The sequence below is a fragment of the Medicago sativa genome, chromosome 2 (assembly GCF_051527215.1).
Source record: "Medicago sativa cultivar Bolivia chromosome 2, Bolivia_mono, whole genome shotgun sequence".
Taxonomy (NCBI): Eukaryota; Viridiplantae; Streptophyta; class Magnoliopsida; order Fabales; family Fabaceae; genus Medicago; species Medicago sativa.
In genome coordinates, this window is record NC_140750.1 from 76836409 (window position 1) to 76858323 (window position 21915).

General features: G+C 31.7%; 3 protein-coding genes across 3 annotated transcripts; 1 reads left to right on the forward strand and 2 right to left on the reverse strand.

Annotated features, from left to right (window-relative positions):
• The first annotated feature begins 1693 nt into the window (after nucleotides 1-1693).
• Nucleotides 1694-4097, forward strand: LOC146950910 (large ribosomal subunit protein uL23y-like). The gene is made up of 3 exons (XM_085746860.1): nucleotides 1694-1777; nucleotides 3155-3518; nucleotides 3808-4097. Exons 1-3 carry the CDS (start codon nucleotides 1762-1764, stop codon nucleotides 3890-3892), a joined length of 465 nt encoding a protein of 154 aa, XP_085602986.1. The 5' UTR covers nucleotides 1694-1761; the 3' UTR covers nucleotides 3893-4097.
• A 1964-nt stretch (nucleotides 4098-6061) lies between these two features.
• Nucleotides 6062-6828, reverse strand: LOC146950911 (E3 ubiquitin-protein ligase RING1-like). The gene has a single exon (XM_085746859.1). It carries the CDS (start codon nucleotides 6710-6712, stop codon nucleotides 6068-6070), a length of 645 nt encoding a protein of 214 aa, XP_085602985.1. The 5' UTR covers nucleotides 6713-6828; the 3' UTR covers nucleotides 6062-6067.
• A 440-nt stretch (nucleotides 6829-7268) lies between these two features.
• LOC146950912 (uncharacterized) lies at nucleotides 7269-9362 on the reverse strand. Its single transcript, XM_085746858.1, has 2 exons — nucleotides 9220-9362; nucleotides 7269-8217 (listed from the first exon to the last, which is right to left on the reverse strand). Exons 1-2 carry the CDS (start codon nucleotides 9256-9258, stop codon nucleotides 7474-7476), a joined length of 783 nt encoding a protein of 260 aa, XP_085602984.1. The 5' UTR covers nucleotides 9259-9362; the 3' UTR covers nucleotides 7269-7473.
• Nucleotides 9363-21915: the final 12553 nt, after the last annotated feature.

Consider the following 21915-nt stretch of genomic DNA (forward strand, 5'->3'; position numbering starts at 1 on the left):
AATCTTTTGTAAACCTGCTACAAAAGTAAAAACACGAGGATAATGAGACGCATCCTAGTGGCAATCAAAGTAAGGAAAAACAAATCAGACCAAATAACCAATGAATGTTGAGCTTCTTAAAACAAAACCAACAAAGGTTGAGTCTAAAAGGGGTTAGCCTTTAGCTATGATGAATCAAAGTTTAAATTCCGAGTAGAAGATGTTTATATTTTATTTTTGCAGAGATTTATATTTAGTGTTTGACGGTGCTTTAAATATGGTGAATTAACGGAGGGGAGGGGAGATATTTTAATTAAAAGTGTGTTTGGTTCACAAGGGGAGGGGAGAAATTTTAAAATTATTTTACTGTTTTACCCTTAAACTTAATTAAATAAGGATAATAAAGTAACGAAACAATAAAGATATAATCGATAACAACATGATATAGACTATGGAATAATGGATTGGTAATATAGTTGTTACAATTACGAGTAGTAATAAAAGTTGGTACAAGGAAAAATTGTTAATAATATGGAATAAAAGTTGTTACAAGAAAAAATTGTTAATAATATGGAATAAAAGTTGTTACAAGATAATATAACCTATAACCTAATAATAGTAAAAGTTGTTTCAAGATAATATAACCTAATAATAATAAATGTTGTTACAAGTATAATATTGAGATTTTAAATTAATGTAAGGATAATTTTGGCAGTGCAATAAAATTTGTTCCCCTCCCCACCCCTCCCCTCCCCTTCTAAAAATTGAACCAAACACTTCAAATTAAAAATCTTCCTTCCCCTCCCCACCCCTCCCCTCCCCTCCCCTCCAAAACTCTCGAACCAAACGGACCCTAAATTCCGAGTAAAAGATGTTTATATTTTTTTTTGAAGAAGCTAAATAGTCCACCTAAATTGACACCGGAGAAAATCGAACCTGAGACCTTGCGGAGGAGCACACTCCCAATACCCAAGCCAATACCATCAGACCAACCCAAGTGGATTGAAAGATGTTTATATTTTATTTTTGTATGTAGAGATTTTTTTTTTTTGAATAATTGTATGTTGAGATTTATATTTAGTGTTTGACGGTGCTTCAAATATGACTATCACCAATAAATATTAACGTTCTAATTTGATAAAAATGTGTAATACAAAAATCTGAGTAAAATTTTGTATTAAACATTGTTTACGATGTAAATTTAGAGTGCATGAGTAAGGCTACTATAGTGTTTGCATTAGGACAATTAAAGAAATTATTTTTCATTATATTTGATATAAAACAAAAAAACACATATGCAGAGAAAAATGCCTTATATATTCAAAATTATTTTAAGTCTTATTATTGGCCCGACACCAATCATCTCTATTTCTTTCAAAAAAAAAAACCAATCATCTCTAAAAATGTTAGTTGCTACGATAAATGTCATATTACAATAAAAGTCATCTTTACAACATTATTTTTTGAAAAAAAAATTATATATTAAAATTCATTTTTACAATTATTGTAAAAGTAAAATTTAGCAAAATAAAAATTTGTAAAATATAGATAATTTTTTTTAAGCATATTTTGCATATTAAAAAAGTTTTTGGTGGTACATTTAACAAGTTTCATAAAATATCATATAGTTTTAGAATGGACTAGGCCCATGATCCACGACCCAACCCGGTTTGATAAGTGTGACATATAATCCCAAAAACCCTAATTTGCCACTGTCTGCTTCCACCACACAGGTTTCACGCAGATTTCACATCTAAGGGGTTCTTCATCTTCTACGATTCAATGGCTCCACCAAAAGGTATTTCATCTATCCTTCTTTTCTTTTTCAATAGTCGAAGATATGTTTTTGCTCTTTAATTATTCCAATTTCTGCATCTGTTTTCATAATGTAACTGCTTAAGCACGAAAATCACTGCTTGCACGAGTTTCTGGATTAAATATTGGTTTATCTACACGGTTGATTTTAATAATCTGTGTTTTTGTGCCGGTAGATTTGATTCGAGTAGAAAATTCACTAGTTGTATCCTTAATGCCAGCTAAAATTGCTATATAATCTCATTTTTATGTTATGGTTCATTTTTTTTTTTACTAGTTAACTACTAAGAGCTGACTTCTAACTTATGAAAAGCAGAAAACAGCTTATGAGATTGTTAATAAGCTGTTTTCAGTTTTCTTTTCTAAGTTCTCCAAAATTGCTTCTGAAAACAACGTATAGCTTATATGAAACCAATTTAGATCTTTTGCTATATAAATAGTTTTAGTAGAACTTAAAATTTTATAGGCTGCAAATAAGCTGTGTATCTGAACCTTATTTGTTTGCTAAACCCGCATTCTCATTTCTTTATTATTTTAACAGAGATTGAAATTTGATAATTGTCATTAGACTGTCTGAGTACTGACCTCGAAAGCAATAATCATGGAGATAAATCAAGTTCGTCTCCATTTTAACAAAACCAAAATAAGACCAAGCAAATCATGTTCCAGCAATTTTTTTAATCAAAACAGCAAATTTACATATCATTCTCAACTCAAACATCTCAAGTTCACATATCACTAAAAGTCGTTTTAAGTGATTATGTGAAATAATACATTTTGATGATTGAACTTGAGATATTTGAGTTTAAAATGATATGTTAATTTGCTGTTTTGATTAAAAAAGTTGCTGGAACATGATTTGCTTGGACTTATTTTGGTTTTGTTAACATGGAGACGAACTTGATTTATCTCCATGATTATTGCTTTCGGTGTTTAGAGTCATCCCATTTCTCTGGATGCTTCATTTTTCTGGGATATATGAAATTAATGATATCTTTTTGTTGAATAGAAGATTTAGGACCTTTTTGGATTGGCTTCTTTCAGCTTATCTACCGGCATTTGTTTTGTGAGACTGTTTGGGAAAAGCTTATGACTTTTTTCATAAGCATTTTTCAACTTGTTTTTATTAGTTCCCCCAACGTAACTCGTGGAAACATCTTATATCATATACACAGTTTTAACTTTATTTTCCCATTTGCACAAGAATAGCTTATGTAAGCGCTTATACATAAACACGTGTGTGCTATAAGCTGCAAATAAGTTGTTTATCCAAACAGGACCTTTTATGTATACAAAATAGCTAGCTATTAGATTTTTTTGCTGCATGAAATGTGACTAGGTCATCTTTTTCTTTTTGTAGGTGATGGTGCAAAGAAGACCGATCCAAAGGCACAGGCCTTGAAAGCTGCGAAAGCAGTGAAGTCAGGCACTGCCATCAAGAAGAAGGCAAAGAAGATCAGGACAACTGTTACATTCCACAGGCCAAAGACTTTATCTAGGGATAGGAATCCAAAATACCCTCGGATTAGTGCTACACCAAGGAACAAACTTGATCATTATCAGATTTTGAAGTATCCGCTCACAACTGAGTCAGCAATGAAGAAGATTGAAGACAACAACACTTTGGTTTTCATTGTTGACTTGCGAGCTGACAAAAAGAAAATCAAGGATGCCGTGAAGAAAATGTACGACATCCAGGCGAAGAAAGTTAACACCTTGATCAGGTAAGCCTTTAGGTTGTGATCTTTTTTGCAAATTTGTTCAGTAATTCATGGTTGCTTAAGACTTGTTGAGTTGAATGCTGGCTGTTAATTTTGTATTGCAATTTAAACACACTAGCTTATACTGTAGTAATAACATGTACATACACTGGTTTTTATGGCACACTGTTATGCTCACGGGCCCTATTGTGAAGGGATATGATACATAATATAAACCCATTGTAAATAATAACATGAGATTGAAACCCACATTATTGTAAAGCAGTTTAAAACTTTGCATGTTTTCTTGCAGGCCCGATGGCACCAAGAAGGCCTATGTAAGGTTGACACCTGATTATGATGCTTTGGATGTTGCAAACAAGATTGGGATTATTTAAGGTAATGGCTGGTTTTGCCAAAGACAGTTTTTGTTTAGATGTTAGTCTTTTTATGGTGATCACCATTGTGGAGACATTTTGACGCAAAGTTAAATTCCGGATTGTGTTTTGTTATTGTGTATTTTAGTTCGATTGCAATTAAATTTGGTTGTTTACAATTTCGAATTTGATGAGTAAATTAGATTATCCTCGAAGTTTGTTTTTAGATTTGGTGGTAACATTTTCAATGAAAGAATGTGCTATGAACATAATTGAGGCGCAAATCTTGAGTTTTACTTTATTACCATCAACTCAGCCTAAGCCTAAGCCTAAGCCATCTACCTAATTCTCAAGATTACCATCTCTTAAGAGGACTTTGTTGTCTGTATTTTTGCACAAGATCTGTGCTGTCACATTTGGGAGATATATACCAAGGTAAAACGATCACCTCATAATGCTAAGCAAGTAGGCAAAAGGTCTGCGGTAACCAAGGTAAAACAATCACCTCATAATGCTGAACAAGTAGGCAAATGGTCTGGGGTAACTGAGGTTGGTGGTCAAGGACACTATTACGATGTACTTGCACATATGGTTTAGCCTATAAATGGAACACTTGGCTGAGCTAGTTTGAAAATGTGGTTCTTTTAAAACTCCTGGATGTTGTCATACTACGTATGATCAGTAATTTATGTTGGTGAAAATCATTAATTTCAGTAGTTCTATAGGTATCACTTATCTGTTGCCTACGTATCATGCTGAATTCTGGCGTTGCTTAAACCAAATTATTGTGTATGGTAACTATTCAGATTTCACTAAAATCCCAAGTTCACATGAAAACAAGAAAATCATGTTTTTTAGTAGGTGGGATTCAGCAATTTTCTGTTTGGTGTCTAATACATTTTTTTTGTGTGGATCTAATACGATTTTGTTTAAAAAGTACTAGTATTAGGTTTCAATTCTGACAAGCTTGGTGTGTCTTAATTATTGTATTTTACCGACTACGAACAAACAAGTGATCATCGTTTTTGAGATTAGATGGTTTGCAAAAATTGTTGTAGATGTCATAAATGACGACTGGATTGATAATCCCAAATTAGGCACCACGAAAGAGTGTTCTTTGTTTTTCAAATTTTAGTGTAAGCTCATTGGGAGATAAGGTAGTAGGGTTGCTCATGCTTTAGTTTAGACTACATTTTTACATTCCACGATTATTTTCAAGTTTCATATTGATTCTCTTGACACTAGAATGAAGTAAACTATTTGTACACAAATAAGTTTTTAGGAAGGTTTCAAAAGAGTATGTGTTTTTCAACAATGTTATAATTGGCACATGTCGGTCCAAATGAAAGGAAAAAAAATGAATCCCTTCACATGGGTTGTGCTTCGTAGATGTGCAAAGAGATCCATGTCTTTCTTGTTCTGCACGCTTCTTCTGTGGGAACTAGAAAGAGGTGGATTTAACTTTCTTTTTCTTGGATAATAAAACATGTCAATTTTATGTAAGAAATAATGAAATATTACTGTTCAAATTAGATATTCAAACTCACATTTTGAACAGAAGCTTTAAACATTTTTTTTTTATTGGAAAAAACGAAGTTTACAATATCTAGTTCATCTAATGTTAAAAATAATTTTATTACAAGAAGATAGTTGAATTACTTTTTCATATCTGAAAAATTTGTCTATGAAAGAGTTCTTAGCTGTAAAATGAGAGTTATTAATGCATTCATAAAAATACGTAAGTTTTGTCCTACAACTACACTAGTACGATAGCCGTAGAGACGTTTGATGTGTTGGCCTGTTGGTTCATAGATTTGAACCTGTAATTTATCTTTCTTTTTTTACACTTAATGTGTGAGATTCTCGCTATTAAACTATTTTTAAAAAATAAATAAAATAATGCACAAGTTTATTTTAAGCTTGTAACCATTTGATAAACATAGCTTCTATGCAAAATTTCCAAAAACTAAAAACTTCTAGTAACCTAGATGGAGACAAAACTCTACCATACTATTGTCAACATCGTAAATGTTTGTACAGCTGGAATGGTCGCCAATAAAGAGACTCTAACTCCTTCAATTGAACCCCACATTGTCTGAACATCTTTCTTTGAGAATCAAAGGACAAAAAATATATTCTAACTCAATCGAATATTAGAATGAATTCATTTGTTCTAATCTCCAAGTTTGTATGATTTCAGAGCGAATGTGATTGAAAATGAGCATTCCTTTCAGGAGTAATGTCATCCATCCCCAAAATTTCAAGCCAAGTGTTAAAAGATACAGAACACTCTTTGTTTGCAACTAGTACACGATATACACGAGATCTACATAAGGGACAACTTGAATGCAATTGAAACCACTTATCAATGCATGAAACATGGAAACCATGGTTACAATTTGGAAGAAGTTTTAGCCATTCCCCTCCTTCAAATTCTCCCAAACAAATCGCACAATCTATATTAATTGTCCTTTCTTGTGCCTCGTTTTTCTTAAATTGATGCATAGGAAGAGAGTTTATTATAGATAATTCCAAGTCACTACCTTGAATGGATTCTTGAATAGATTCATCATGAAATTGTCCTTCAATCCAATTTATACGTGGTTCGGTTGAATTTGAATTTGAATTTGAACTTAAACTTGTAGAGAAAGCTTTACATAAGATACATTTGAGAACTTTCCATTGACTTAGTATAAGGAATACTATAAAAGATACTAGAAAACATAATGCTAGAATTATAAAAGCATCATCATCATCTCGACTCAAATCAAACATTATCAGATTAAGGAAAATGTGAAGTGAAGGTAGATTGAGTTTGTAGAGGCTTTTAATGAATGCCATGGCAAGCTATATAAAGGTGAATTGCACGACACAGAGGACGTTGATACCAAGGAAATTTCAATAAGTGCAAAAGTTGGAGATATAATTAAGGATTTCCCATTGTATTTATTTGATACCCTAAGTCTTGATCTTACCGTATCGAAGTTAAAAAAATATATATGCAGATTCTGTACTGATATGCATATTCTCACTATTCTCAGCACTAGAATGTTGTTTGTTTGGTTAAAAACACACAGAAAGTGACAACAGAATTTCTAAAGTTGGTCAAAAATTTGAAGTGAAAGAAAAGTACTTTTTTGGGTGTTGAAAGAAAAGTACTTTAAGGGAACATCACCAATATCAAAATTAAAATATTCAACAACTATAATTTTTCTCAGCTAAAAGTGAATTCAAAAGGTTTTGATGCCATTTACACCAATGGTTGTAATCTATGAATCTCTTAAGCAAATATAGACACGAATAGTAGGACATGTTCGAAAAAATGTAAGTAATTGAATGTAATCACGCGTGTCAATGGTGGCTTATAGGGAGGTTTGCTAGTTCAACATGTTTGAACTAAACGATTAAAGGAGTTGAGGAGTTAAAAATTCAGCGATCAAGTCCTGACAAAGAGAAAACTAACATAACATTTAACATACTAACATTTATCATTAAAAAAATGTCGGCTTATCAACAAAAAAAACCGTGTCAATGTCGTGTCAGACACAACACAGAAACATCTTCAATTGAAGTGTTAGTGCAACATTTGTAATTCCATTTGATCAAAAACATTGATGCTTTTGTTTCTTGAGACTAGAACTTGAAGTAAACTGCCATGTATTGTTGCAAGAGCTAGGTGTGACATCAGCAGCATTCTGAATTGGTAATGAACCACAAGAGTGAGAGGATGGAAGTGTTGAATTCTGAAATAAGTTGAGCTCATCAATGTCTTCTTCAACAACAAATGGTGGAATTTTTATAGAACTCAAAGGAGGTGGATTTTTCCAAGTAGGAAGTGGCCCAGAAAGAACAAGATTTTGAAGCAATGGACCAGCATTAATTACAGCATCAAGAAGTTTACCTTTTTGTGGCAACACTTTTCCTCTTGCAAGAGAATCAATCAACCTACTTGCAACATCAACCTCATCATGAACCAAAGTTTGGTTGAAAAAATATTTGTTATGTGAATCAACACCAACATTTGAAAATTCAGGAGAAGAGACAGCTTCAATAAAGGAATCAACAGGAGATGACACGTGTGATGGACTATTAGATTCTGTAATACTTGACTTTGCTTTGGTAGATTGAATTACAACGTTGTTGTTGTTGTTGTTGTGTTGGACTTCATAAAACATGCTTGAGTTAGAAGAGGCCAATTTTTTCATTAGAATTTGAAGTTGTTCTCTAGCTTGGTCTCTTTCTTTATAAGCTATTTCAAGCATGTTGAGCAATTCATCCTTCACATTCCTTGTGTTTTCCAGTTCAGCAATTGTGTCTATGAGCTTCAGCCTCAATTGATCAGAACTCTGAAAAATCAAACAAACAAATAATAAATAAATTTTGAAAGAAAAAAAAAAAGTTGGCTTTAAAAACAAATTATATGCAATATATTTAGGTTCTATATGGCTTGAAGGATAGTTGCACACGCAGTCGATATCCGGGGTATAAAACAAAAAATTATTTCGTTTAATCAGATTTTTTTTTCTTCACAATATTGATTTCATTTAAGCTTTTATATCTTAATCAATCTCTTTCAAATCTACCTTCGTGAAAAAGGAAATCTTTTAATTACTTTTAAGTGATGGAAAACAAAGTAGGTAAAAGGAGGTGAAAGATAAATTGTTTCCTCTTAAAGAAGGAAAAAAGTAATGGAAACATAAAAGGTAATGATAATGAAGATACTGGTACAAAATATATCAAGGAACAACTTCTTTTTTTCTTTTAAAAATGAAGTTTTTAGAACAACAATGACGTTGGACCCATTAAATTAATAAGGACGAAGAAATTCTTCTCCACAATGTTTATGTGATTGTGACATAGCATTCTTGCAAAAGGTTCAACAAAAGAAACTAAGCATAACCACTCATTCATACCTAAACTCAATATCGACATATTAGTATATTGCCTTTGAAAGTGTAGTCTAGTGATTAAAAGGTTAAAACGTTGAAGAAGTTTAAACACTATATTTCCCCCTTTAAAAATACACTAACAAGTAACAATTAACATTTACCTATTAAAAAAACAAATAAGTATATTCCATTTTTTAATCGTGTAAAAAATAAAATATCTCTCTCACAGCTTCCTCCTATAAACAAAAAACGAAACTAAGAAAGAAGGTACCTAGCCCTTGAGATTAAACACAACAATGAAATACACATTACTAACAAGAATATTAATAAAACAAAATCAAAGAAAGCAATATGTATATAAAAAGAATGAGTTATATAAAGTGAAGTGTATATAGTAAAGAGAACGGTGAAGATTAAGAGAAAGGGGGTAGAAAGAGAATTATGAATGCAATGACTCACTTCTTGATAACTGAATATAGAACCCAGAGGGTATTCCATGCTCTCTGTCTTTGCAAGAAAATGAAAGAAAATATTGGGAAACAAAAGTGTTGGCTAAGGAGGTATTGTGATTGGGTTATTTATATAATAAGGAGGGGGACACATAGTGAAATGAGACAGAGACAAAGAGAATAGGAGAAAGTGGGGACTTTCTCACCAACATAAAAAGAACCTTGACCATATTAATGAAAATATAAAAATCTCAAAACCTTGCAGAGCAAAATTTGGAGTTTCCTGATTCTATTTGGTCTTATGATTTGTAAATCCCATAAATTTTCCAACTATTTTAGGTGACACGTGTCACCAAAATATTTTGAAGTAATTGCACTTTAATGAAATATATATATATATATATATATATATATATATATATATATATATATATATATATATATCACTTTTCATGAAATAAAAAAAAAATTACACGTGTCACGAAAAATTATTTCCATGAAATAATAAAAAAAATTTGCTAAAAAAATAAATTATATTATGAGCCCGTTTGTTATAGCTTTTTTTTAGGAAAAAATCATTTTTTTTAAGAAAATAATCACTTTTAAAAATATTGCATCCGTTTGTTACAAATTTTAAAAAAAATCAGAATCTAAAAACAGCTTCAAATGAGAAGCTGTTGAGAGCCGCTTCTCAAAAAATAGATTTTTTTTAGAGGAGAGAGAGAGAGAGAGAGAAAATATGGATCTAAAGATTGAACTAATTTTGTAACAAAAAATCGCTTTTATATAGCTGTATCAAAACAAACTAAATTATTTTAAAAAAAAAATGATTTTTATTACGGTAAACAAACGCAAAATAGATTCTGATTTTTCATAAAATCTCTAAAAAATAATCTCTAAATTATTTTATGTCAAAATCACTTTTATTTTAATCCGTAACAAACGAGCCCTATAACAAACCTAAAGAAAAAAAAACTTATCGATGGAGTTTACTTAGCCGAAGTGACTAGACTCTTGTGATAAATAAAAGTTTAAATTCTTATTGAGAGAGTAACTTATCCCTCAAATAAAATTACTTTCAGTAAAAATTTCTAGTAAAACAAAAAAGTAACTTTTCTTTTGTCAAGAACTTAAAGGTTAGTAAACAAATATATCATTTTTTTTTAAAATAAATAATTTTTTTGAGGCATTTTAAAAGAAATAAAGAAAAGCCCGCTTTAAGGACATTTTTTATTTCATCTTCTAAAAATTATTATTTTTTCTTTGAAAAAGTACAAAACAATAAAAAATAACATTGCTTGGAGAAATAAAGAAGAGAGATAAGAGCAGCCCCATCCATCTATGGGTTACTCTCTATCTTCTCTTGTAATATTTTTTTTGTAGTTTTGTGTTTTTGTCGAAGAAGGAAAACTCCAAAATTAGTAAATCCTTTATAAAGTTTACAAAAGACAAATTTGCTTAATTGTTTAGCAAACTTTTTTTCTTTCTTAATTGGTTAAATCAAAACTAAATAATCAGTGCAATGCATCTATAGCATTCTTACGGCTCATCACATGCATTGTGAGTGATTACATGTGCTAGCATAGCAATCTTAGAGCCTGTTTAAAACACTTCCCAAAAACTCTTTTTTAGTTTTTAAAAACTTGAAAATTAAAAACTTGTTTGCTAAACTATTTTTAAAATTGCAGTTTTGGAAACTGTCTTGAAATTTTTAGTTTTGGGGACTAAAAAACTAAAACATGTAAAAGGATAACCATTATGAAAAGAGAACTTGTATATTTCAAAAACTGAAAACAAAAACTATTTCAAACAGACCCTTAGTCTCTGGTTTTGTCGTTATATTTCCAAAGGCTATCAATTCCGCGTGTTTTTTTTGTGTAGTGAAAAATCCATTCGTTAAAATGAATAAATGGAAAAATTGGGGTTTGAATCCCGATCTTTCATCTTTGTATATTGCAATGTCTTTTGTAATATGTTGCTATTCTACCACACATAAAATATCTTGGTTAATTATTCCCACGATGTTAGTGAGCAATACGTGCCATTCTAAGAAATAAATAATATGACACAAATACATTTACGATAAACTTAATCCAAATATATCTAAAATGAAAACTGGTCCAATTAAAGGAATAGATTACACAAGAAGTTTTAAGTTATTGTTTAAGTATTTTTTGACCGATGCGAATACCTCTATTTTTTGTTGATATAAGAGGTATTTTCATGGGTTTACCTTGGTATCGTGTTCATACCGTTGTATTAAATGATCCCGGCCGTTTTTTCTGTCCATATAATGCATACAACTCTGGTTGCTGGTTGGGCAGGTTCGATGGCTCTATATGAAACCGAGCTCCGCCGCAAAAGATTTCGGAGGTGCAGAATACGTCGATGAGGAAGGAATCTATGTGAATTAAATGCCATCTGAAATCGCCATTGTGACCAGAATTGTAATGAAAATTGCGATCAAAATTTGAGGATCACGTTAGCCACTATCAGACTTGCAACAACACCCGCAACTCTTGATCTCTGGACATTCAAATGAAAGCATACAATGCTAAACGAATTCAGCACCCTGCTCACACTTGCTTTGTATTCCATCAAGTTGTTGTTAGACTTCTCTGTTTTGACCAAATTAAGAACCGTATTCGTTATTATTTTTGGCGTCACCCTTTGTTTTCAGTATGCACTTAGTCTATCAAATCACAAGGAAAAAATAAAATCAAAATTAGTGCTCTTTTATTGTATTGTTAAAGAAATAAATTAACTCAAATTAAGTGCAGAGGATGATGGTTTACAATCTTAAACATGGTTGGTGAGGCTGATCTGAAGATGAAGATGATTTGTCTTGTTTTAACGGAAAATATAACGGTGTTACCTTAAAAGGGTGTTCTTGTTCAATAGTGAAATAGATAAGGGAGGTGAGTGATGGTTTAAAAACTTTAGGGGTATATGTTATTTAAAAAGACCTTATGGTAGGTCATTGTAATTTTTGCTTTTTGATTTATAACATGTATAATATTATTCTCAAATGACTTCAAGAACAATATTTAATTCATAAAAAATAAGAGAGAACGCATTTTCTATGTTGATATGATATATTGATGATGTCATGCATGTAGTTGACTATGTTCTTTTTCAATGAAACAAATGACTCTAAAGTCATTATTTGTTAATGAGAACGAGAGTGAATCAATTGTGTATGATTTATCTAATATTCAAAGTTTGTTTTTTAATTTAAACTTAATGATGCATTAATTACGTTTTACTATTAATTTAATTAATATTTTAACACTTAAATTTCTAAATTAAAAGTAAAATTTTCAATTTTATATTAAAAAATAGACAAAGATCAGTGGAATACCAAACAAATAATTAGTGTTTTATTATGTTGTCGTCTAAGTTCAAAGGAATAGTTTATGTAATTTATAATTTATTCATAAAATAATGGATAGTCACGAAATTTTAAGCGGTTATTGAAAAAAATGTTATTTGATAGATTATAGATATATGATACATACATGTAATATGAGTTAAAAACTACAATGACTTTGTATTTCGAACATATATAATATTCATTCTCACATGACATACATGACTAAAAGAGTCATATTTAATACATGAAAAGGAGGGAAAATGTATTCTTTTACGTGATATATTGGTGGTGTCATGTATTTAGTTGGTGGTACTATTTGTGATTGAAATACATGACTCCAAAAGTCATAGTTAATTCATAAGAATGAAGGAAAATTGGTTGTGTATAATTTACCTAATATTAAATAATTATTTTTTTTAATTTAAATTGATGATATATTATTATTATTTTTAATTTAAATTGATGATATATTAAATAACGATTAGGAGTATCTAAACTTGAGCTCTAATTTGAATACTACTTGATAGGATATTTTTTTTATAGACCTTTCGACTGAATTTTAGATAACGAGGGCCTCTTTCCCTTAAGCATCGAAGAGATATAAACGAACCTTAAATTTTTGTCCAACCATCAAAATTTGGAAACATTAGAATCATAAAATGTAAAAGAATAAAAAAAAAGTTTCACTTGTTTGGTTAGTAAAATTAGGCTGGTAAAGAGGTTGCAAAGACGTTTGATATATTGTGACGCGAGTTTGAACTCACAATACTCTTATTCCCCATAGTTAGTTTGTGTGAGTTTGTCAACTGGGCTCTTTGAAGAGAAAAAAAAGATCACTCAATAGAAATATTTTAACAATATAATACATATGAAATTATTTTTAGATGGGTCATGTTAACTTGTGTCCTAAGGGCACAAGTTAAGAAGTTTAAAATGGAAATTCAAAATAACTTTTATAATTAAAAGACAACTTTTTAAACTTTTAATGCATTGAATGCACAATTTTCAAGAATTTTTTTCTACATTTAGCTTTTTAACTTATGCTCCAAGGACATAAGTTAACATTTCCCTTTTTAGATTTATGTTTAATTTTGAAAAGTTTGATCATTCTGATAATGCATTGAAATTAGGTTTAAAACAACTTTTTTTTTTTTGACAAAAGGTTTAAAACAACTTAAAATTGAAATAAAACATTAAAAAATTTATGATATTGATGTTAAATTTCATTTGAAGGTTAACAATCAATAAACATATTATAATAGTTGAATCAAATCAAAATTTTAAATATTGAGATATTTGATAATATTTAATTGTTTTCCTAATTAAAGCATAATTATAGAATGATATTACTTATCTATGCTGGCATTGCATATGTTGAGAGATGCTTTTAAAAACTTAAGTCATTAAAGTCTTATTTACGATATACTGTAATGTTGATTCGGATATATTTCATCCCAACAAATATACTCAGAAGATCAATATAAGACTTTACGAGGGTTCTTAGTTGATATATTTAAAATTAACATGAGTTTAGTCGTGAATCGAAGGAACATACATGTGTTTTGAATAATGTAAAAAGGAAAAAAAATAAAGGAAATTGAGATAATCTTTATAACACGTTTTCATCTTAAAAAATTGTCCTCTTCATAGACTTGTTTTCAAGTACTTATTAAAGGATTCTATCAACTTTCTATAGATGTCTTCCTCGTGGGTCATGCATGAACTTACTCACCACACTGATTGCATATTCTATGTGTAGCCTGGTGTGAGCTAGAGATATGAATTTTCTCTATAGGAGCTTCCAATATTGTGATTTTTCTATACTCACGAGTTTTCCTCAATGCTTCCAATATTGTGATTTTTCTCTATAGGAGCTTTAGTGGTTTTGCAACTCAATTTACACGTCTCTTTAAGAAGGTTGAGAACATAGGCCATTTTAGATAAAAATGTACATGTCTCTTAAGATTGTTTTATAGAGTGTGGTCACCTTGACTTTCCTTATACTCAAAGGACACCATAAGATGAGAGAACCTTCCAAACTAAGCACGAGGTGCTGAAGACCATATCATGCCTTCTTCAATATTCAAACCTTATCTTTTTCATTAGAGGCTCCATATCCAGGTGAGATCCACATGGATACTTCATCCTCCAAATTTTCATGCAAAAAATCATTCCTAACATCAAAATGACGCATCTCCCAATCTTAATGTCTTACAAATGAAGGCTTCCCTACTTGGTATTGAAAATCTCGTTTTTAATCTTATACATGGTATTGCATCTTTCTTCATATAGTACATCTATTTAAGGTACTACCAAATCGGTTGTGAATTCATACTAAAAACGCACAACAATAAACTTATAAGATGTGTGGAATAAAAGGAAGTAGTAACCAATTTAAAAGTAGCTTCAAGAAACAACAACAATAATAGACCTAGATCTAATCTAGTAACCAAGTGTAGAACATAAATCACAAGCAAAAGATAAAGAGAGGAGAGAAAACATATACCAATATTGTGTGTGTGGTGTGACAACTTTATCATTGATGATTGTCCAATTCAATTGGTCAAGCCGAGGCCTCATATCCTCCTTGACATAGGTCAAAGTTTTTAAGTCAGCAAAAAATATACTCCATTTACCTCTTTTTATAGGACCTTCACTCTTTCTATATACAGATATTCAATGTTAACTTTTTATATTTCAAGAATCATTGATAATATTTATTAGGGATAAATAAATTTAAAAAAAGAGTAATAGATGCATCTAAAAGCTTATAAAGAGTCTTATACTTAAGAATTTTATTTTTTTTAAAAAAAATCATATTATAATTAAAGACGAAGGAAGTATACAATTTATTTTAGAGCTCTAAAGATGTGGGTTGAGACCTATGAAGCCCGGATACTCCAAAACGGAGACGTACCCGTACCGGATACGTATCGGATACCGATACTCCACGGATACTCGCGGATACGTATCCACGAAGTATCGGAATTAATTATTTTAATTTTTAATAAATATTTTATCGGATACTTGTGTGATACTCCACAGATACACAAGGATACTTCTAAGATACTTTACATACACGTATCCTAGAAAAAGATGAAGAGTAAAAAAGTGAGACAATGCTGTAAAAATTCATTTTAGATGTATATGACTCAATTTTAGATATGCATCAATAGAATTGTTTCTCGATGAAACACTTGAAATTATACTTCTTGTAGATGAACATAGCGAGAGATGTGATTCAATTAATCAACATTAGATAAAATTTGCGTTGAGTTCTTTTAATGATGTTTCTCTCAATATCCCAACATATGAAAATGTAATATGGTTTATAAGAAAACTTTCAAAAAAAAATATTTTGATCACATGTATTATTTTTAAAAAAACGTAACTCTTATAATAATACAATAATGAAGAGTAATAAATGTTAATTTTCTTCAAGTATTTTACATACATATAAGTTTAATTATAAATTTTTGTTAACGTATCCTAACCGTATCGTATCCTAAATTTAAAAAAATTCGCGTATTCGCGTACCCGTATCGTATCGTACCCGCACCCGTATTCGTATCGGGGCTTCATAGGTTGAGACTAAAAGTGCACAAAAGTACTCAAGTTTTATAATTAGTATTGTAAAGATGACTAAAGTACTAATATTTCTCTAGTGTAATTAAATTTAGGCTTAATTAATGATTTGGTCCCTTAAGTTATTTGTTGGTTACATTTTGGTCCCATAAGTTATTAATGTTACAATTTGGTCCCTTAAGTTAGTATCTGTTAACCAAATAAATCCTCACCGTCAGTCTTTTGCCAAAACGTTAAATAGGCACATGTGAACGGTGATGTGACAACTTGCAATGTGTATCCACCTTAAACATTGGCTTAACGGTTTTGACGGTGGAAATTTATTTGGTTGACGGAAGATGACTTAAAATGGCCAAATTGTAACATTAATAACTTATGAGACTAAAATGTAACCAACAAATAACTTAAGAGACCACATCATTAATTAAGCCTTAAATTTAATTGAAATTCCAGATTAAACTAAAAGGAGAATGTTTTTTTCTTTCTCCTAGAAGACATTCTTGAGTGGGCGCAGCATACTCAAATGGTCTCTTCTAGCTAGGCAGTACAGTAACATAACATTGGATCCTGGAAAGATTAACTTGATAGTAATGGATTAACACTTTGTTTAACAGTCAAAGTCTATGCCAAAAGCAAGTGTCCATTTTCAACATTTATTTGACCATATTATAGTGTGCAAAAAGTTAGTTAGAGTTTGGTTTGACTCAACAGGAACAAAGAAATGCTTCAGCAATTGGCTTGAGAGGTTCAAAATTTGGACAGCACAGTTAAGGAGCTTCTCAATATCGTAATCGAGGCAACAAGTCGGTGAATGATTAGGTGTTTGACGGCAGAAAAAAGGAAGAAGATTTTAATATATTTTAATATATATGCTTTTGTTCCCTCTTATCAAAGTAATATAGCCACTAAACAACAAATAGTTCCTTTCCTTTCCTTTCCGTTGGTCAAAAAGGAAAATTAATACTAGCTCCGTCCCAATTTAATTGACACAATTTTGTTTTTCACACATATTAAGAAAAATGTATAAATAAAGAGAAAAGTAGAATATATTGTATTGAGAATGATAAAAGTAGTATTATTTAGTGTTATATTGTATTGGGAATGATGAAAGTTGTATTGAAAATTGAAATGGATCAGTTATTTTGGGACACTTTTTTTTAGAAAATGGGTCAGTTATTCTGGGACGGAGGGAGTACCAAAAAAAGAACATGTAACTATCTTCAACTTTTCATTTTAAATTCAATATTTAGTTCTTAAATTAGAAATGTTTCTTTTGTTCTAAAATAAATAAATAGAAGGCTTAATTGCACTTTTTGCCCCCTATCTTTCCAAAACTTGCGGTTACTGCCCCTTAACTAATTTAAATACAAAACAACCCCCTAAGTTTGGATTCTATGGCAGTTTTGGCCCCCTGGTGCTTTTTTGACTTGGTCAGTGACGACGTGGCACCCAAACCCCTTATGTTTGGTGCCACGTGGATATTTATTTATTTATTTATTTAATTCTTGCAGGCATTTTGAAAATTGGAGGAAATTAAAAAAAATGGAAGAAATTAAAAAAAAAAAGGAAAAAGAAAAGAATCCTGATGCAACAACCCTTGTTCTTCTTCCTCTTGACTTCCAATTCTTCTTCCTCTTGAACCCATCACCTTCCCAACAAAACCCCCAAGCTAACAACTACCACCATAGCTTATAGTGTTGACGAAAACACAAAGAAAAAAACCAAAAGTTCACTTCTCTTCTCTCTGCCTCAAAATTATTCTCCTTCTTCTCTCTCATTTCAAAAAAAACGCCGCCGCCCTCTGTTCTGGATTTCGTTCCTGTTAGTTTCACTAATCAGAACAATACTGTTTGTGGTGGACCGAAAGGGAAAAGTTTCCTCCTCTTTTATCTTCTTCACAAATCAGAACAATTAAGAAGGAAGAACAAGGGTTTGAAAGCAAAGGGTTTGGGTGAAACTGAGCACCCATACCCTTATACTTACTAATCACTTGCTCCACAGCAACCTTCAATTCACCAAGATTATAGAAAACTTGTAATCCGGTACCAACTTCTGCTTGATTCAACCCTTCCATTCCACTTTCCAGAACCTTCATTGCTTCTTTTCGCAATCGATCTCCACTTTCTTTCACCCAACGGATCTCTTCATCGACAACATCGATTCCGGTAAGATCATATTCATTGCATAGACTGATGATCTCAGAGTGAAACTGAGCAGCTTTTGCAAGATCAACTTTTTCTATTTCTTCTGCCATGGTATCGCGAAGCTTCTTTGAGATTCGGAGTGCACGAAGGGAATGTTGGAGAAGTTCGGTTGTGCGGTGGAGGTTGGTGAGTTGAGCGGTTTTGGAGGCAATTGAGCGGTGTGGATCGGAGAGTTCAGATCGGAGACGACGAAGGGAGGATTGAAGAGATGAGAGAGCGGATCGGAAAGTGGGGAGAGCGTGATCAGCGTGGTGAAGAGAGGAGAACTGTGAGAGAAGCTTATCGTGACAAGAGAGGACTTCGGTACGGAGCTGATTCTCAAGGAGGCCAATGGCGTGGTGGAGTTTTTCGGCGGTGGAGGCAGGGGAGCCGGAGGAGAGTGCGGCGGCGGAGAAAGTGGTGGAGGAGAAGGAAGGTGAGAGGAAGGAGGAGAAAATGGGGTCGGTGGATAGGGAATCGAGTGCGGAGGAAGCAGTGGTGGTGAGAGGGTTCTTTTTCCTTTTTTTTTTAAAATTTCATCCAATTTAAAATAGCCAAAAAAAACCTGCAAGATTTAAAAAAATAAATAAATATCCACGTGGCACCAAACATAAGGGGTTTGGGTGCCACGTCATCACTGACCAAGTCAAAAAAACACCAGGGGGCCAAAACTGCCATAGAATCCAAACTTAGGGGGCTGTTTTGTATTTAAATTAGTTAAGGGGCAGTAACCGCAAGTTTTGGAAAGATAGGGGCAAAAAGTGCAATTAAGCCTAAATAGAAATGTTTCTCCAATTAACTATTCCATTCAACTATCATTGACTCATTAAAGGATTCTTGAAATGACACTTTTTATTTAAAACATGATATTTGTATCATCTAACAAAAATCTTCAAGATCCATCACCATGTGTATATCTTCTGTCTTCGTTAGAATCTGCTAGAGCTTCTCAAAGTCAAACCTCTTAAATCAAAATGGTTTATATTTTAATTAAAAAAAAAATTATTTGTTACCAATACTAGGCAATAAACAAGATATAAGTAATACATTGCAAGAAACCTAAATGTTTACGATCATGCAAAGCACAAACTAGGTTTACCTTTACCCAAAAAATAAATCAGCTAACTCAATTCACGTGTTATAATAACAAAAACACTTTATGAAAAGAATGAACCAACACTTTATGAAAAGAATGAACCAATAATCAGAAACTAGCTCAAATTCTCATTTAACAACAAAAATGTCTTGCAATCCAGATGTTGGAGGAACATAAATAAATTGATATTGAAAGAGGGAAATGAAAACAACAGATAGAAATGTTCGAAAGATCCATGTCCCTAAACAAAAATCTTAACTCCTATCATTAATTAGCCCAGCAAAAAGCAATCTTTCAAAGACTTAGGCAGAAGCAGCTGCTCCCAAAAAATATATGTCTTTTGGTTAAGTTTGAGTAAAAATATATATTTTTAAACAATTTAAATGAGTTGTTTAAAATTCATGGTTTAGTTCATAAACCATTCAATATGGTTTGGTCTTTTATTGTTCAATGTTGTTCAGTTAGTTCACTCGTATGACTCAATTAACCATGTTTTTGCACACCCTTATTAACGGGAGGTGGTTGTTGACTGGTCTCTAGTGTATCTGTGAAGGTATTTGCAAACCTATTTCTTTTTGGAGGGATAATCTACTCCAATATTCTAATCTCACTCTTGTAATTTTTTTGTCGTTAATACTCCTGGAGGGAGATTAGAATATTAGAGTAGATCATCACATGTCACATCTTCACCCAAAATATAAAACCATAAGGTATATGAATATTCTCACTTATATATTGTTCAACGCGAATGTACTCATTCATTTAATGTGAAACTTTTAACTCGCACTTGACACAAACATATTTTTTCATTCATCACTAAATTATCACTTTCAGACTTTAGGAGCAAAATTTACTAGTAAAGGAAGGCTGAAAATTGAAGTTGTTCTTGACTGGGTTGAGGTCCAATCCGTTCAGAAAACTTGTCTCAACTCCCGACGGATCCACACCCAGTTACATAAATCTTATTGTGATCAACAACAAATAGGACCAAATCACAACTCTTTAATAACGATGAGATGATTATCCGTAGACCGTAGTTCAAACCGGAATACACACAACCGTGTAACCTTTTACGACCTTGAAATCTCATACACGTCACCTATAAAAAGGACCCTCGCTCTCGGTGAAAGATATACACTTTCTATTCCGATAAACTTTTATGCTCTCCTAAGACACTTATTGATTTAAACGTTGGATTCCCTGTATAGGTACGCCACCCTCTCTAAGAATTGCCACTAGCAGACCATGTGAATAAAGAGGGACATGAAACAAAAAAAGGTGGGAGAGCTTAGACAATAGTAAGTTGAATTCAAGTGTCGCTGTTAATTCAAGGAGAACAAACTTACCTCGATTGCAATGAATGTTTTACACTTTTGCTTTGTAAAAGAATATTTTAGACACTTAATTATTAGTCTAGATGCTTTATCAATGTACTATACTAGTACTAATTGAGCAAATGAAAGGCAAACGCTCATCGAATAATCATTCCGTAATCAAAGGTTAAAAATGGAAGAGTTGTGACAAATAAATTTAAAATCAAAATTTGAAAAAAAAAATTCAAAATATATGATCAATTACATTATTTAGATGGTTAATGAATATAACAAGATGACATAATTCACCAACCATCCACTTAATATAACTAACCATGATTTTAAATGTCATTTAACAATATTTTTCATGTGTTCAAATATACATGTATTCCAATGTAAATGATATTTAGGTGTTAAAATAAAAATGATAGTCATTAACCATAGCTTTTGTTTAAATACACGTAAAATGACATTACTGAACAACTATCATCCCCTCAAACATCAGAGCAAAACAATCTTACAGAAGACAATCATTGTCATATTGTTGAAACTTGCTTAACTTTACTTTTTCATGTCAACGTTCCCTTAAAATTTTGGGTTGATGTATTCCTCAGAGTCATAATTGTTTATCTCTCTTATTAATGAATCACAAGTTTCATTTATTGGTTAGGAAACTCCATACTACCCAAGAACACTTGGTAAGATGATAATGAATATTTTTCAGTTTAACTAGAAGTCTTGAGTTCAAATTTAACTTTAAGAATGCAGTGGTGTTAAATCTCTTGAGTGAGAGCTTTGAAACCAATAGAGATTCTATTCCTATTCAAGTCAAGAGATTAGTCTATGTAGTTGAGCGCAAAGGATACCCAGTTTACCAGGAAAAATACTCTATACTTTACTAGAATGGTAGGTATATTGAGAAAAGGGAGTGCAAATAGCTATTCTTACAATTGAAAATAGAACCATCATTTGATTTTACCACATGATTTGAGCCCACTAGATAAATCACGATGGAATGCTGCTCTTTACCCAAACAGTTCCGCTCATTCCCAAAGTAAAAGTCCAAAATGCCCCTACGCAACTTAAGTTGCGCTAGTGTATTATGAGCTTATGTTAAGTTGTGGTCAGAATACACTAGCGCAACTTAACATGCGCT

Excerpts from the sequence above, each read along its gene's own strand:
- LOC146950911 (XM_085746859.1), bottom strand. The coding sequence starts at position 6,712 with ATGGCATTCATTAAAAGCCTCTACAAACTCAATCTACCTTCACTTCAC.
- LOC146950910 (XM_085746860.1), top strand. Across the intron at positions 3,519-3,807 it reads AAAGTTAACACCTTGATCAG|GCCCGATGGCACCAAGAAGG; the intron begins GTAAGCCTTTAG and ends GTTTTCTTGCAG.
- LOC146950912 (XM_085746858.1), bottom strand. The coding sequence starts at position 9,258 with ATGGAATACCCTCTGGGTTCTATATTCAGTTATCAAGAA. Across the intron at positions 8,218-9,219 it reads CTATATTCAGTTATCAAGAA|AGTTCTGATCAATTGAGGCT; the intron begins GTGAGTCATTGC and ends TTGATTTTTCAG.